Here is a 13827-nt window from a genome sequence, read left to right as displayed (position 1 = left end):
AAAATGAACCTTTTATAGTGAAAGAGTGAAATTCTATGGCTAGATTAGCAGCTCAAAAAATATTGTTTCCGGATTTCTTTAATAAGGTGGAGAGGAAATTGTACATGGATTTGGCTATGAAAAAGTTGGCTTTTAAAACATATGTTGCCCATCCTATTGCACTATATTATATCATATTATGTGCGGAGATTCACCTTCTAAATTCTGCTGCCAGATATCTATACTACATTAACTATATTTAACTATATTCTGGTAACAGCGGTAATTTAGGCATGGTACAAAACTAGCTAGAGACACTTTTAGAATTAAATAAAAGTAATTATTTATTATGAACTATAAATGTGAAATAAATACTACTCCGTCTTACGGAGCGTAAAATATGGTACTTAAATTTGCTGTCATAGGGTATCTTTCAATGACAGTTACAGAGGTTTACATAAGCCTGGCTGATAAAACTTTGTTCCTAACCTTATTTAACTTGATAGCCAATAACCCTTGGTCCCTTTCCCATAGTCAATTGCACCACCAGGTACTGGAGACTTGGTTTCCTTTGAGCGAGGCTTGCACGTAGTTCTCACTTTGGTCAAACTCAGAAGCTCCTGAAGGGATTCTCCTCACTGCTTTAATGCCTTTACGTGGCCTCACTGCCAATATTTGGTTTAAGCCAGTGATTCATTTCTTTTGGGGCAGGCTGTTGCCCATCTTGCCTCTGCTTCTCCTTCAGCTGCCAACTCCAGCCTTCTCCCTCAGCCTCTCCTCCTCCTCCTCAGTCTCTGTCTTGCTCTTCTTTGTCTCTCTCCCTCTGTCTCCCTCTCTCTGGTCAGCAGTCTCCCTCAGTAAAACAGGCCTATTTATGTTCTAGGTAGCTTGTACTTCAAAACAGTCAAATTTTAGTGGCATAGAATTCTCCCCCAACCCTCATCAAAACACTTTCCCCATCCAATGAGTGACCAAAACTCTGTTCTAGTAAACACGTTTTCGAGGGTGATTTATCCATAGTGCTTGTACTATGAAAAAAGCTAGTTTTTGTTTTTTTAGCTTGGAGATTGTTTTCAATATTTGCAAGCCTTTAATGTGCAATGTTTCTGTTTGGGAGGAGGCCCCAATCTGGATCCAGGACCATGGTGAATGGATTCTTTCTTTGTGCACTAAATTTCTATCAAATTTCCATTCCTTACAAAGCTTCCATTAGGAGATCAGTGGAAGCTATCTTATGGGGCTAAAAACCACCTTTGGGTGGGTTTTCTGTGAGATCACAAAATGTGGGGAAGCAGCCCCACCTCCGACAATTTCTTATTTGAAGAGCATAGATTGTGGGCTTTTAGACTAGCAGAAACAACTGTCTTAAATGTTTTTGGTTTTATTTTGTTTTTGTTTTGTTTTTTTAAAAAAAGAAACACTAAGCAAAAATGCTTTCTATTTAGATGATACAGGTGAGTGTTGTGGTTATCTCCTGCCATTCCAAATCCTGCTTGTTAATTTGCATTTCACAGTAGAGTTTATATTTCTTTGGGTAATAAAAGAATAAAAACCTGTGGGGTATGTTTCATGGAAAAGGTTGATAGGCTAATTACGGGTTATTTTTCCAGTTTGAAAACCAGAACAATTGTGATCTTTTGCTTGATTATGAAAAGCCATTGACTGGGGACAGAGCTCATTTTATCTTGGCAATTTCAATGTAACAAAATCTGATTATAGAGGAACAAATTGCTAATGGCTTTCACTGCATGCAAATTTTTGCCAGCAGAAATAGTATTGCATTATGTTCAGCAATGTGATACTTCTAGATATTGAAATGTACTTTTCCTTTGGGATGAAATGTTTGTGTCTTGAGATGTAGTACTTTTGATATTTTAAAAGATTTTAAAATAGTGTGTTCTTAATAGAAATTCTATTAGTATTTTTTAATATAGAGTACACTTGAAAAATAGTCATTCGCTTTCAGAAGCAAACCTTGCTCCTGTAGCGTGGCATGCATAGAAAACACTGGTAGTGTGCAGGGCTACGGCCGTGTCAAGTCAAAGTAGCCTTGGCTTGGAAGCTTCCAAACTATTTTGCTGTGCTAGGAATGGGACAAGCAACAGCGCTCTCTCAAATAATAATAATAATAATAATAATAATAATAATAATAATAATAATAATAATATTTATACCCTGCCCATTTTGTAGCTTCCAACAAAAGATTAAAAATACATTAAAACACCAGTCATTAAAAACTTCGCTAAACAGGGCTGCCTTCAGATGTCTTATAAAAGCCAGATAGTTGTTTATTTCTTTGACATCTGATGGGAGGGTGATCCACAGTGTGGGCGCCACTATTGAGAAGGCCCTCTGCCTGGTTCCCTGCAACTTTGCTTCTCGCAGGGATGGAACCGCCAAAAGGCCCTCGGAGCTGGACCTGTTTGGGCTGAACAATGTGGGTGGAGAAGCTCCTTCAGGCTTGTGCCCAACGGTGTACAAGGTACTAGACTATAAAAGCACTTTACCAGACAACAGCCAGGGGGCTTCCGGCCTGACGTCATGGTCATGGCGGTTGAGCTCTTCTGCCCTCCCGGGCAGTGGAGCTATCTGAGCAGGGAAAAGCCATGATTTATGAGGAAAAATTCCTGGCAACACTCCTCAGGGGTTTCTGGGGAGTGCACAGTATCCCGCGGTGTCACTTAAACCTGTATCTGCCAGCTTGAAAGACAGAGCGGGTGCTACCTGGGAAGTGTGTCCCTGCCATGGACGAACCTCCATCTTTGGCATGATCTGTGATCAGTTCCTCAAGAATCTGGAATATTGGCATTAATTAAGGGGCACTCCCGGAATGGCATGTGATAATGGGCTACAATTAATCAGCTGTCGAAAGGACTGGATATGAGCTATGAAGGTATTTGAATGATTTTTAACAAGCATGCAAATCCTTACATCACCTGGAATGGAAGTGGGAGGCAAGGCAATGTTTGCTTTTATGTAGTTCCCAAATGGTCTTTTTCTTTCTTGACCTCCCCTGCAAAACGAAAGAATCGTGTGCAGTTGTTATGTCATTTTGTGTGAAACTGAGGAAAAGAAGGGACACTTATGTTCAACAAAGGGTTTTTACAATGTTTTTCTATACCCTCCCCTCCTGACCGAGGTAATGGACCCTATTTAAAATATCTTTGGACTGAACCATGAGTGGAGGAGAGAGTAATTTGGCAAGACAAAGGACTGCTAATTACATCTGACAGGACTTTATATATGTGACTTTGTCTTTAACTGGCAAGTTGAGGAAAATTATTCCCATAGTTTTAATGGCGAAGCAGGCATCTTGTCGGGAAGTTATTTATAGCTCACTAAGGCCTTGAACAGGGACCCAGGTGGCGCTGTGGGTTAAACCACAGAGCCTAGGGCTTGCTGATCAGAAGGTCGGCGGTTCGAATCCCTGTCACGGGGTGAGCTCCTGTTGCTCAGTCCCAGCTCCTGCCCACCTAGCAGTTCGAAAGCACATCAAAGTGCAAGTAGATAAATAGGGACCGCTCCAGCGGGAAGGTAAACGGCGTTTCGCCAGAAGCAGCTTTGTCATGCTGGCCACATGACGCGGAAGCTGTCTTTGGACAAACGCCGGCTAACTCGGCCTATAGAGTGAGATGAGCGCCGCAACCCCAGAGTCGGACACGACTGGACCTGATGGTCAGGGGTCCCTTTACCTTTTTAAGGCCTTGAACAATGGAAGGAATGTTTTCAAAGGAGTGGAATGTGAATGGACAAATGACGATGGCATAAATTATCGCTACACACCAGGTCTGGGAACAGTGCTGGAAGGACTACACAGATGAAATGGACTCCTATCTGTTTGAGAAACAACCAAGGTTATATATCATGAACAACCTCCATCTGAGGATCTTGTTTCCAAACTAAGTGAAGATTTTTCATTGGATAGCCTTCTGCAGGTCAGCTGAAGCAGGGATTCTCATTCAGATGCCTAGCTGAGTGATTCAGACTACAGATGACATTTGGACTCATTGTAGGGGAGCATGGACTTAAGGACGATGGTACCCAGATTAATGTGAGAGTAGTTTGTTTGTTTGTTTGTTTGTTTGTTTTTGCTTAATATCACCAGGATGGACTTAAAGACACTGCTGGCAACATAAGATGGTCAAGACCACACAACAGCCAAGCTCAGTATCAGAGATGGAGAAATCTCTGACTCCTGAGGCCCACCTGCTCCCACACTTGACATCTTATAATGTCAGGGGTTGGGCAGATAGAGCTGCAGCTTTAGAATGTGCTCCCAGTTGTTCCTCTGCATGTGGGGCTTGTATTTGGCACCTTTTAAATTTGGCACCAAATGCAAATCCATGACTAGAAAGGAAGAAGATGATTCAACCTTTAAAGTTGAATCCAGGTGACTGGCCTGTGGAGGGTGGACCAGTTGCAGATGCAGTCCACTGACCTGGTACAGTTTTCCTCGTCTGTGACAACAGATGTGGTATCTTCCCAAATCCATTTTGAAGAATATTTTTTTCTTTCCTCAGATTTCAGGAAATCTTCCTGCGCCTTGGACTATGGGGAGTTCACGAAAAAGAGCAGTAAGTACTTCTCACTGAAGCAGTAAGTGAACAAAGTGCAGGCTTAGATTGGGTATTTTAAGCTTAGAACTTTTAAACTAATATGAGTAGGGTTTTAAATAAGGTTTTGTCTTGAAAGGAAATATTTCCTCCCCACCCACAGCCCCCTTTCTGCTTCCTCAGCATCTCTTGTCAAAGTGCAGAGATGACATTGTTAGATACGTGTAACCCACAGTCAGAAGTATGCACTGTCTTTCCAAGCAACTGCATATTCACATTGCCTTTGCCATTGGTAGTAATTCTGATTTATGTTACACTTAACTTGTAACCTTGTAAAATGCTCTAAGCATCTCTGTCAACACTGACATTAGTGAATGAGAAAGGGTGAAGATTATCATCTGCATTCATGGAGATCCTAAAAGTCTCCCCATTGACAGTAATGTTTTCTATATTTTATTAATAGCTAGCTGTATCAACATGGATTTCTCACTGTTGGCTTAAATAATGACAAAAGCAATAAAACTTCAAAATTAAACCGGCTGCTAGGAATCCTCCTTTTGTAAGATGGACTGCAATGTATTTCCAATTGTCAAATAATTCTAGTGATGGATTGGTGTCACTAAAATCAACTGGGAAAGCTCAGTGGAATGAAAAATAGCATGGCATAGCCCTTTGGAAATACAGAATAAGACTTAAAAGGAGATGAGCATTGCTAATGGCAAGAGTAACAAAGACATCTCTAATGGATCACTCTCAAAGTAAAACCTTCATATTTAGAATTTATAGTCCATTTCAACTAACTATTGAAAGCTCTCCTCTTACATTCTGTGTGCCTCTAAATAGTTTTGCCGTCTCCTTTTCTGTCTCATTTAATTAATTTAAAGAGAATGAAACCCAGGCTGTCTGGCACATAGCAAAAGGAAAATGCAATGACAGAGAACTATAAATCTTTCAGTTCAGCAATAACTCTAAATTTACCATGGAAAAACAACAGTGCACAGACTCTGCTTTTAGTGTTGTTGGTTAACTATCTAACTATTAATTTGTGGTGGCATTAAATAGCCTGAATCTCTGCAATTGAATATGCTTTTAAAGCAATTTTAAACCTGTTTGTAGATGCTGTAGTCTTAACAAATGACACACTTCCTAGACTTTCATATAATCTGTCTATTTGCACAAGGAAATTGTATTCAAATGAGATTTGCTAAAAGGGTAAAGGATGCTATAAGTGGTCTCCAGTTGTGCTAGGACAACAAAATAGCTCCATTGGTTTTGTGACCTAGGACAGTCTTGAATGCCATTCTTATATGAGCTGCAGATAAATTTTGACCCAAAGCTGAAACACTATATAGAGATTCATCTTCTTGATACTTTCAGGATCATATTCCCCCAAATATCAATGACAGCTAGGAAAGCGGCAAATACCTCTAATACAGCTAAATTATGTGTGTGTTGAATGAGTTGGAGCATATACTGACCCACCTTGTTCTCATCTGTGCTGTCAAAATGTTTCTTTCAGCTGAGCTTCTTTTCCATTTCCCATTGACTCTTTGCGGGAGTGGGGCAGTGCAATCTTATTTTTCAGAACATAAGAATCCTCCTGAATCAGATGAAGAATTCATCTATTCCAGCATCTTGTTTCTAACAAAGACCAACTAAATGATTTTGGGAAGTTAGCAGGAGAGCTGGAAAACCTCCTCTTGTTTTCCCCAGGATATAACACCCAAGCATTTAGTATCCTGGAATTTATTGCTTCTGAAGAGTTACATTTTATTATCTAGGGCCTTATCCATAGGTTACTGCTTTCCTGACTCCCATTTGAAATCATCTGTGTAAATCTCTCAAAGTTTGTTAGTTTGAATACACAGTACAGTGGTACCCCGCAAGACGAATGCCTTGCACAACGAAAAACTCGCAAGACGAAAGGGTTTTGCGATTTTTTAGTTGACCCGCAAGATGAATTTCTCTATGGCTGTGCTTCGCAAGATGAGGCATTCGTCTTGCGCAGTACCACTGTAAGAAGAACGCTCGCCCTCCCAGCTCGCTGGTCACCCTCCCAGCTCGCTGGTCGCCCTCCCCGATCGCACGCCCCACGCCTGGCTTCCTCCCGCTTGCCCTCCCCAATCGCACTCCCCACGCCTGGCTTCCTCCCGCTTGCCCTCCCCACTCTCCCTGATCGCACTCCCCACGCCTGGCTTCCTCCCGCTTGCCCTCCCCGATCGCACTCCCCACGCCTGGCTTCCTCCCGCTTGCCCTCCCCACCTTCCCCGATCGCACTCCCCACGCCTGGCTTCCTCCCGGTCGCCCTCCCCGATCCCATTCCCCATGCCTGGCTTCCTCCTGCTTGCCCTCCCTGATCGCCGCTCACTCACCGCTCTCCCCGCAGGCGGCAGGAGGCTCCGGCTGGGCCCAGCCAGGCCCAATTCCTGCCTCGGCTTCGGCCCCGCTCTCCACACCCGGCTTCCTCCCGCCGCCGCCGCCGCTCACTACAGTTAGTAACTGCTCTCCCCGCTCGCTCTCCCGTCACCCGGCTTCCTCCCGCCGCTGCCGCTCACTCACCGCTCTCCCCGCTGGCTCCGTGCAGGCGGCAGGAGGCTCTGGCTGGGCCCAGCCAGGCCCAATCCCCCCCTGCTGCTGCCGGCAACAGGCCCCGACTGGTCCCCCCCCCATAGGAACGCATTAATTGAATTTCAGTGCATTCCTATGGGAAACCGTGCTTCGCTAGACAAAATTTCCACAAGACGAAAAGACTTGCGGAACGAATTAATTTCGTCTTGCGAGGCACCACTGTATATTTTTTGTTAAATCAATAAATTTGAGCAAAACCCCTCACATACTGATGGAGCATCCACAGACACTTACAGTCCCCTCTAAAGACAGCTATTACCAAGAGGATTCAGTCCACTTCTTAATGTAATCTTGCAAGGAGAATGTGTAGTATGCTAGCCCTAGAAAATAAATTCTAATCCCATGGAAGCACCCTTGTATGTGCCACTGTGCATGTGTAGGATCTCATATTTGGTTTGTTTGATAGGTTATTATTACTTTAGTTTTAATGCATTTTTCTTTTTCTTTTATATCATGCTTTATGCTCTTCAAATTTTGTAAACTGCTTATGTGTAAAGGGTTTAATAAATTGAGTAAGTGCACAATAATAGTTCCTGAATGGGGAAATTTTGTGAGTTACTGGTTCCCAACCCCTGCTTTTGATAAGGTGCCTTATTACAGATCAGAGAATCTAAAAATTGAAGCTTTTCTTATATATAGTCAGGCACAGTCTTTAAGTATATGCAGTTGTGCTAGATGCTGTCCCAGGGGTTTCAGTCTGTATAATTGAGGCAGGAACACCAGAGATGAGTGAGGTTGTCTACTCTGGAAAAAAACTACTCAGGAACCTTTACCTTAACTCCTTTCTTAGTGGAATACCACAAGCATGAAAGCAATTTTGGGATTTTAGCTGTTCAAGTGAATATGGTCTTAATTAGCTGGATAATATAATGCCAGATAGTTAAAAGAAAGGATAATTTTAAGGCTAATTGGTGCCTCAAGGCATTGATAAACACCTCTGCATTCCATGCCTCTGTTTTCTCCTAGTTGTGATGCAAGTGAAGCTAAATAATCCTCAGCTTTGGTTAAATAATTGTGAGCATTACCTTCCGCACAACATTGCCTATGCTGTGGCATAAGAGATATTTTTGCGTTGTGCTTAGAAGGTGTATTTATTCTTTATTTCAGATACAGTGGTACCTCGGGTTACATACGCTTCAGGTTACATACTCTGCTAACCCAGAAATAACGCTTCAGGTTAAGAACTTTGCTTCATGATAGGAACAGAAATTGTGCTCTGGTGGTGCAGCGGCAGCGGGAGGCCCCATTAGCTAAAGTGGTGCTTCAGGTTAAGAACAGTTTCAGGTTAAGAATGGACCTCCGGAACGAATTAAGTACATAACCAGAGGTACCACTGTATTTATATGCTGCTTAGTATTCAGGGTATGGGGACAGGGAAAGGAAGCCCTTCAAAAGAGTCAGTGCTGTTTGCAGGCCATCCAATGTTGAAAAGAAACAAATGTTGACCTTCACACATGAGAAACCATATGTAATCTTGAGCCTGACAGAGAGGCAGCCTCTACTTAGCCACAAGGGCTGCTTTTTATAGTGTATTAATTGAAGTTCTTTGCCAGAAAACCGTCTGACAACCTGTCCTTCAGAATCTGTATAACATGACTGATGAATTTAAGGCCAGGCAAGATGTGAATGATTTAGCAGACAGTGGTGCTTTAAAGGGCAAATTGAAATCTTCAGTCAAGGAGCTTGTTTACATGGATTTCTTTTTTTAACCACCTGCTTCCTAATTCTTGGTTGGTGAAAGTCACCATGTCACTTAAAAATCATTTTGCATAGCGAGGTGCCCTGCTGGCTGTTCCTCAGTTTTGGAGTCTTCTTCCTTCTCAAGTTTGCCAAAGTCCAACCCTGAGCCACTTGGGTGGGTGGTATAATGCTTCTTATTTGGGGCTGGTGTTTCGTGATCGGAGATTAACCTCCCCCCCCCCCAAGTTCCTTTTTTAATAGTGCATTTTATATCCAGATGGGGGAACCTGTAACCCTTCAGATAGACTCCAATTCCAGTCAGCCCCAGCCGACATGTCCAGTAGACAGGGATGGTGGGAGTTGTAGTCCAGCAACATATGGAGGGCCACAGGCTCCTCACCCCTGTTTTATATTGTGCAAGTTGGCTTTGCAGCCAATAACCAATGGAGTTATTATGCTCCCCCCCTCAACCTGCATGGTGAGGAGGAGAGCTATGCTTTTCCAGATAAATGTAGCCATATTTATCTCCTGCAAGTGACCAGGCATGTGCTTGTATCACCAGCCTAACCTACATGGTCCTTTTCCTTTCATTCAAAGGAGATTTCTTTGTTAAAATAATGTTATGAATGAAACCAAGTGCAAGCTTTATCGGTTTGAAGAGTTAGGAACTGGGCTTTAATTTTTGACTTTGCAACACCATGTGGAACACCTTCATTTTCAATTGTTGTCTTCTTTCTAGTACTTAATTAAAAAAATAAAGTGTGTGCTTGATTTACAGCTGCAGGACCGTACACAATTCAGTGACCGGGATATAGCTACCCTTAAGAGATACTGGGACAGGGGCATGACGAGCCTTGGTGCGATTTGCAGGGAGAAAATTGAAGCAGTCGCTGCGGAGTTAAATGTTGACTGTGAAATAGTACGGGTAAGAACCTCCAGTCCTCCCGTTTCTGGTTGCAGAAAATAGCCTAGATGAAAGCTTTTTTTAAAAAAATAAAAAATTACATGAGGTAGACTGAAATAGACTGCACGTGTTACATAATGAATGGCCACGTTAGGAAGTGCTCTCTTGCTCTGTTTCCTGTCTATTTATAGTTAAAATCCCTCAGGTGAGACTTTTATCAATTGGCAGCACGAGCTGCATGTTTGACAGCCCAGTTGGACTGGGATTTTAAAACAAGCAAAGGCTTTCTGCGGAACTGAAAAGGAATAACTTGTGCAGTTAGTCAAAATATAAAAGCTCCTTGTGAAGCAGAAGGGAGCTGAGTTTTTTTTTTTTTTTTGTAAGGGAGCAATACATTTCTGTGTTGGGAGCTGAGTATGTTATGTTATGTTATATTACGTTATTTTGCTAAGGGAGAAACACAGTTCTGTGTTGGGAGTAATCCTTTGCATGTGTTTGGTCCTATGTTCATTGCCACTCACCTTGAGTTGTAAAAGACTTCTGCTTGGTATGCTGACTGGTCCAACAGTGAGCTTAATGGCTGAGTAGGAATCAGAATCAAAATCTTCCACAGTTCTACTTCAACACCCTAACCACTTTATCTTGTTGTCTTACAGTGGTGATGATGATAATGATGATTATTATACTCATCATTATCTTTAAAATAACAAATTGGTGAAAATTAGCTAAAGCAGATAGAAGCATTTCCCCCAAAATATATATTTCCAAACAACATTAATATTAAGGAATTTATGTACAGTATTCTGTGTCCTTTCTCTGCCCGCCCCCTCTTCCCCCAATACTGAAGCAGGAAAACCCAGATTTTGTTACCAAAATGAAGTATGCAGAGCAGGTAAACATATTTTGCAGTGTTTCATTCTGCGTTGTTGAAATTTCAAAAGAGGGAAAATACTTGGGGAAATATTAGCATATCCTAAAGGTGTGTAGGGAGGAGCATGTTAGGGAGAGTAACAGCCTGGTCTAACTCGGTGAAGTAGAGATAACTGATATCCAGGCCTACTTAGCCCACTGCGCTCAGTGGGACTTAAATGTCAGTGTTTATTTTAGAAATTTCTGCCCTTCTTTCCTTCCACTAGGGGAACTCAGAGCACACAAAAGGATGGAGAGACATGCAACCATCATTTTAGGCGCAACAGATATGTGCGCGATTGCGCACACGCACAGCGCCGAACCCGGAAGTGACCTGGAAACATTATAAGATGTCACTAAAAGGGCGGAACGGGGGCGGGGTAGGGACAAGTTGTGGGCTGAATGAGGTGAGAGCAGGATGGAATGGGGTGTTTCAATTGCACACGATTTCATGCAAGTGCACAACCCAGATTGCCTGTACATGTAATCCATGCAATAGAAAGCAACATGATAAAGTGTTACAAGAAAATAAGCAGGCAGAACAGATGTTCAGTAGCTTCTCTCAAAAGGCCTGTAAAGAGCCAGGTTTCCACCAGGTGCCGGAACGCATGCAGTGACAGCCTCCATAGGGCAGGCACTGCCACAACTGAAAATGTGTTGCTCCTCTTTCTCAGCTGATGAACCTCAGTTGGAGGAGAGACATGAAGTAGGACCTCAGATGTTGAACCAAGTGTAGGAGGGGCACCTGTGGGCGAAGGTGGTCCTTAGGGTACTTTAAATTGTGTAACTTCAGTGTAATTGGTCTACAGGTGGCTAGATGTGGGGGGAAAGGAGTGGTAGATAGTTGAAATTCCATCTCCTGACCACTGGGAAACTTAATTAGTTTCTCTTTGGTTAGTCATTCCTTATGCAGAACTATTAATATCAAATTTGACTGTCTTCTGAATCTCCAGAAATGATAGCAAAGACCTGCACACTCCTTAATCAGTGATTATGTTTCAGCTAGTGGTTTGCATGTGTGAAACAACTGATGCAGGTCAAACACTGCAAAAGTGATTTTTGGTCTTGTAATACTTGCAGTCTCTACAGTCAGTTGAAAGTTGTCGAATCAGCACTTTGGAAAATGGTGCAGATTCTAGGTGCCAACCAATTAGCAATAAGATGGTGCCCAGCTGGGAATAGTGGTTAACAGAAATTGAGGGCAGAAAATATGCAAATGCAAAGGTGGTAGCCCCTGGCCTGTGAACCTAGTTAGACTCACCTGCTGGCTTATGAAGCCATTTCAGCCAAGACTCACCTGCCTGCTATGTGGGTGTGGGGCAAATAAAGATACGTTGGCTTGGGGTGGTGTGGGAGACATAAGGATCTGGCCCATTTAACCATTAAGAAACTTTTCAGGGAAAAAGAAATGGCTGTTCTACTACAAAGTTGATTATGTTGCCAGAGCAGCAGTTGTCAAAAGATGTCTGCTGACCACTTTAACTGGTGTCCTTATAGGGCAAGGTGTAGGGGGTCCTTGGCAAAGTGTCTGGCTGGCAGACATAGCTGCTAGTGCCTGGCAGCAGCATACCAGGGAATGCTGGGTGGCTCCTGCTGATATCTGGGAGCTGCTGCTGTTAATTTCCCACAGTACTTCGGAGTGACATGCTAAACTTCAGACCTTCACTGTAAAGCACCCAGTATTTTTCAGGAAAGCGTAGAAAGAGCATGCATCAGTGGTAGGGCCTGCCAGGGACTGGCACCTCAGCAGCTAGCATATGATAGAATCATAGGATTGTAGAGTTGGAACGGATCCTGAAGATCACCTAGTCTGAGCCCTTGCAATGCAGGAATCTCAACTAGATCATACATGACAGATGGACATCCAACTTTTTCTTAAACACATCAAAGGAAATACAGTCCACCACTTCTTGTGGAAGTCTGTTCCACTGTTTTAACAGATCTTACTGTCAGAAAGTTCTTCCCGGTGTTATGTTGGGATCTCCTCTTTCATAACTTGATGCCACTAGTTCAGTTCCTACCCTCCAAAGCAGAAGAAAACAAGCTGGCTCCATCCTCCATGCAGGAGCCCTTGAGATATTATGAGATGGCTGTCATGTCTCCTCTTGGTCTCCTCTTCACCAGGCTAAATGTATGCCGTCCTCTCAATTGTTCCTCATAAGGCTTAGTTTCCGAACCCTTGATCCATCTTGGTTGCCCTCCTCCACACATTCCAGCTTGTCAATATCCTCCTTAAATTGTGGAGCTCGAGACTGGACACAGGACTCCAGATGTGATCTGGACACTATACTTCTGTTAATGCAGCCTCCTTTTTTTGCTGCTACATCTTTCGACTCATTAAGAGTGTGGTCCACCCTATATCGTTTTCACATGTACTACTGGCAATCCAGGTGGTTCTCATCTTATATTTGTGCAGCTGGTTCTTCCTGCCTAAGTTTAGAACCTGAATTTTCCTCCATTGAAATTCTCTCTCTCTCTTTAGTTTTTAAAAGTTTTTAGCCATTCCAATCTGTTGAGGTCCTCTGGAATCTCAGTTCTGTCTTCCACAGCATAGGCTACCTCTTCCAGTTTGGTGTCGTCTGCACATTTGATGAGCATCCCCTCAATTACTTCATTCAAGTCTTTTATAAAGATGTCAAACAACGGACCCAGAATAAAACCCCACGGCACCCCTCTTGTCACTTTTTTTCAGGATCACAAGGAACCGTTAGTGAGTTGGTCAGTCAACCAGCAACAAATCCATCTAACAGTTATTTCGTCCAGTCCATATTTTACCAGCTTTTCTTCAAAAATATCATGGGGGACTTTGTCAAAAGCCTTACTAAAATCAAGATACACTGTGTCCACAGAATTCCCCTGATCCACCAAGCTTGCAACTATCAAAAAAGAAAAGAAAAGAAATGAGATTCATCTTCCAAGATACCTCTTCCAGACCTGGAAGGTTACTTCAGCTTCATGGAAACTATGCTATAATAACTAGTGTGCTTTAGAGGGGCTGAGGACGGTGACCTGAAAAGCAGCTATGATGTAGGAATGTGGTAGCCAACATACAGGAGCCTTGTGTGATCTGGCCAGATTCTCAGCTGACTTGCAGAAGCATCACATGGATAGATCTAGGGTCTAGGCATGGTGGTGAGGATGGTAGGGTAGAAAGGAGAAAGTACCGTAGTTAAT

General features: G+C 42.8%; 1 protein-coding gene across 5 annotated transcripts in view; it reads left to right on the top strand.

Annotated features, from left to right (window-relative positions):
• Nucleotides 1–13827, top strand: part of HDX (highly divergent homeobox) — a 46577-nt gene that overhangs the window by 18046 nt on the left and 14704 nt on the right. For 4 of the 5 annotated variants that reach the window (XM_033138364.1, XM_033138361.1, XM_033138365.1 and 1 more), the window contains 2 exons: nt 4500–4553; nt 9619–9765. In XM_033138364.1, coding sequence (XP_032994255.1) covers nt 4500–4553; nt 9619–9765 — 201 coding nt within the window. The remainder of the gene's footprint in view (nt 1–4499; nt 4554–9618; nt 9766–13827) is intronic. The other variant, XM_033138363.1, reaches the window with a different exon arrangement.

Source organism: Lacerta agilis, chromosome Z, assembly GCF_009819535.1.
Source record: "Lacerta agilis isolate rLacAgi1 chromosome Z, rLacAgi1.pri, whole genome shotgun sequence".
Classification (NCBI taxonomy): Eukaryota; Metazoa; Chordata; class Lepidosauria; order Squamata; family Lacertidae; genus Lacerta; species Lacerta agilis.
This window is presented reverse-complemented; position numbering and strand designations above follow the sequence as displayed.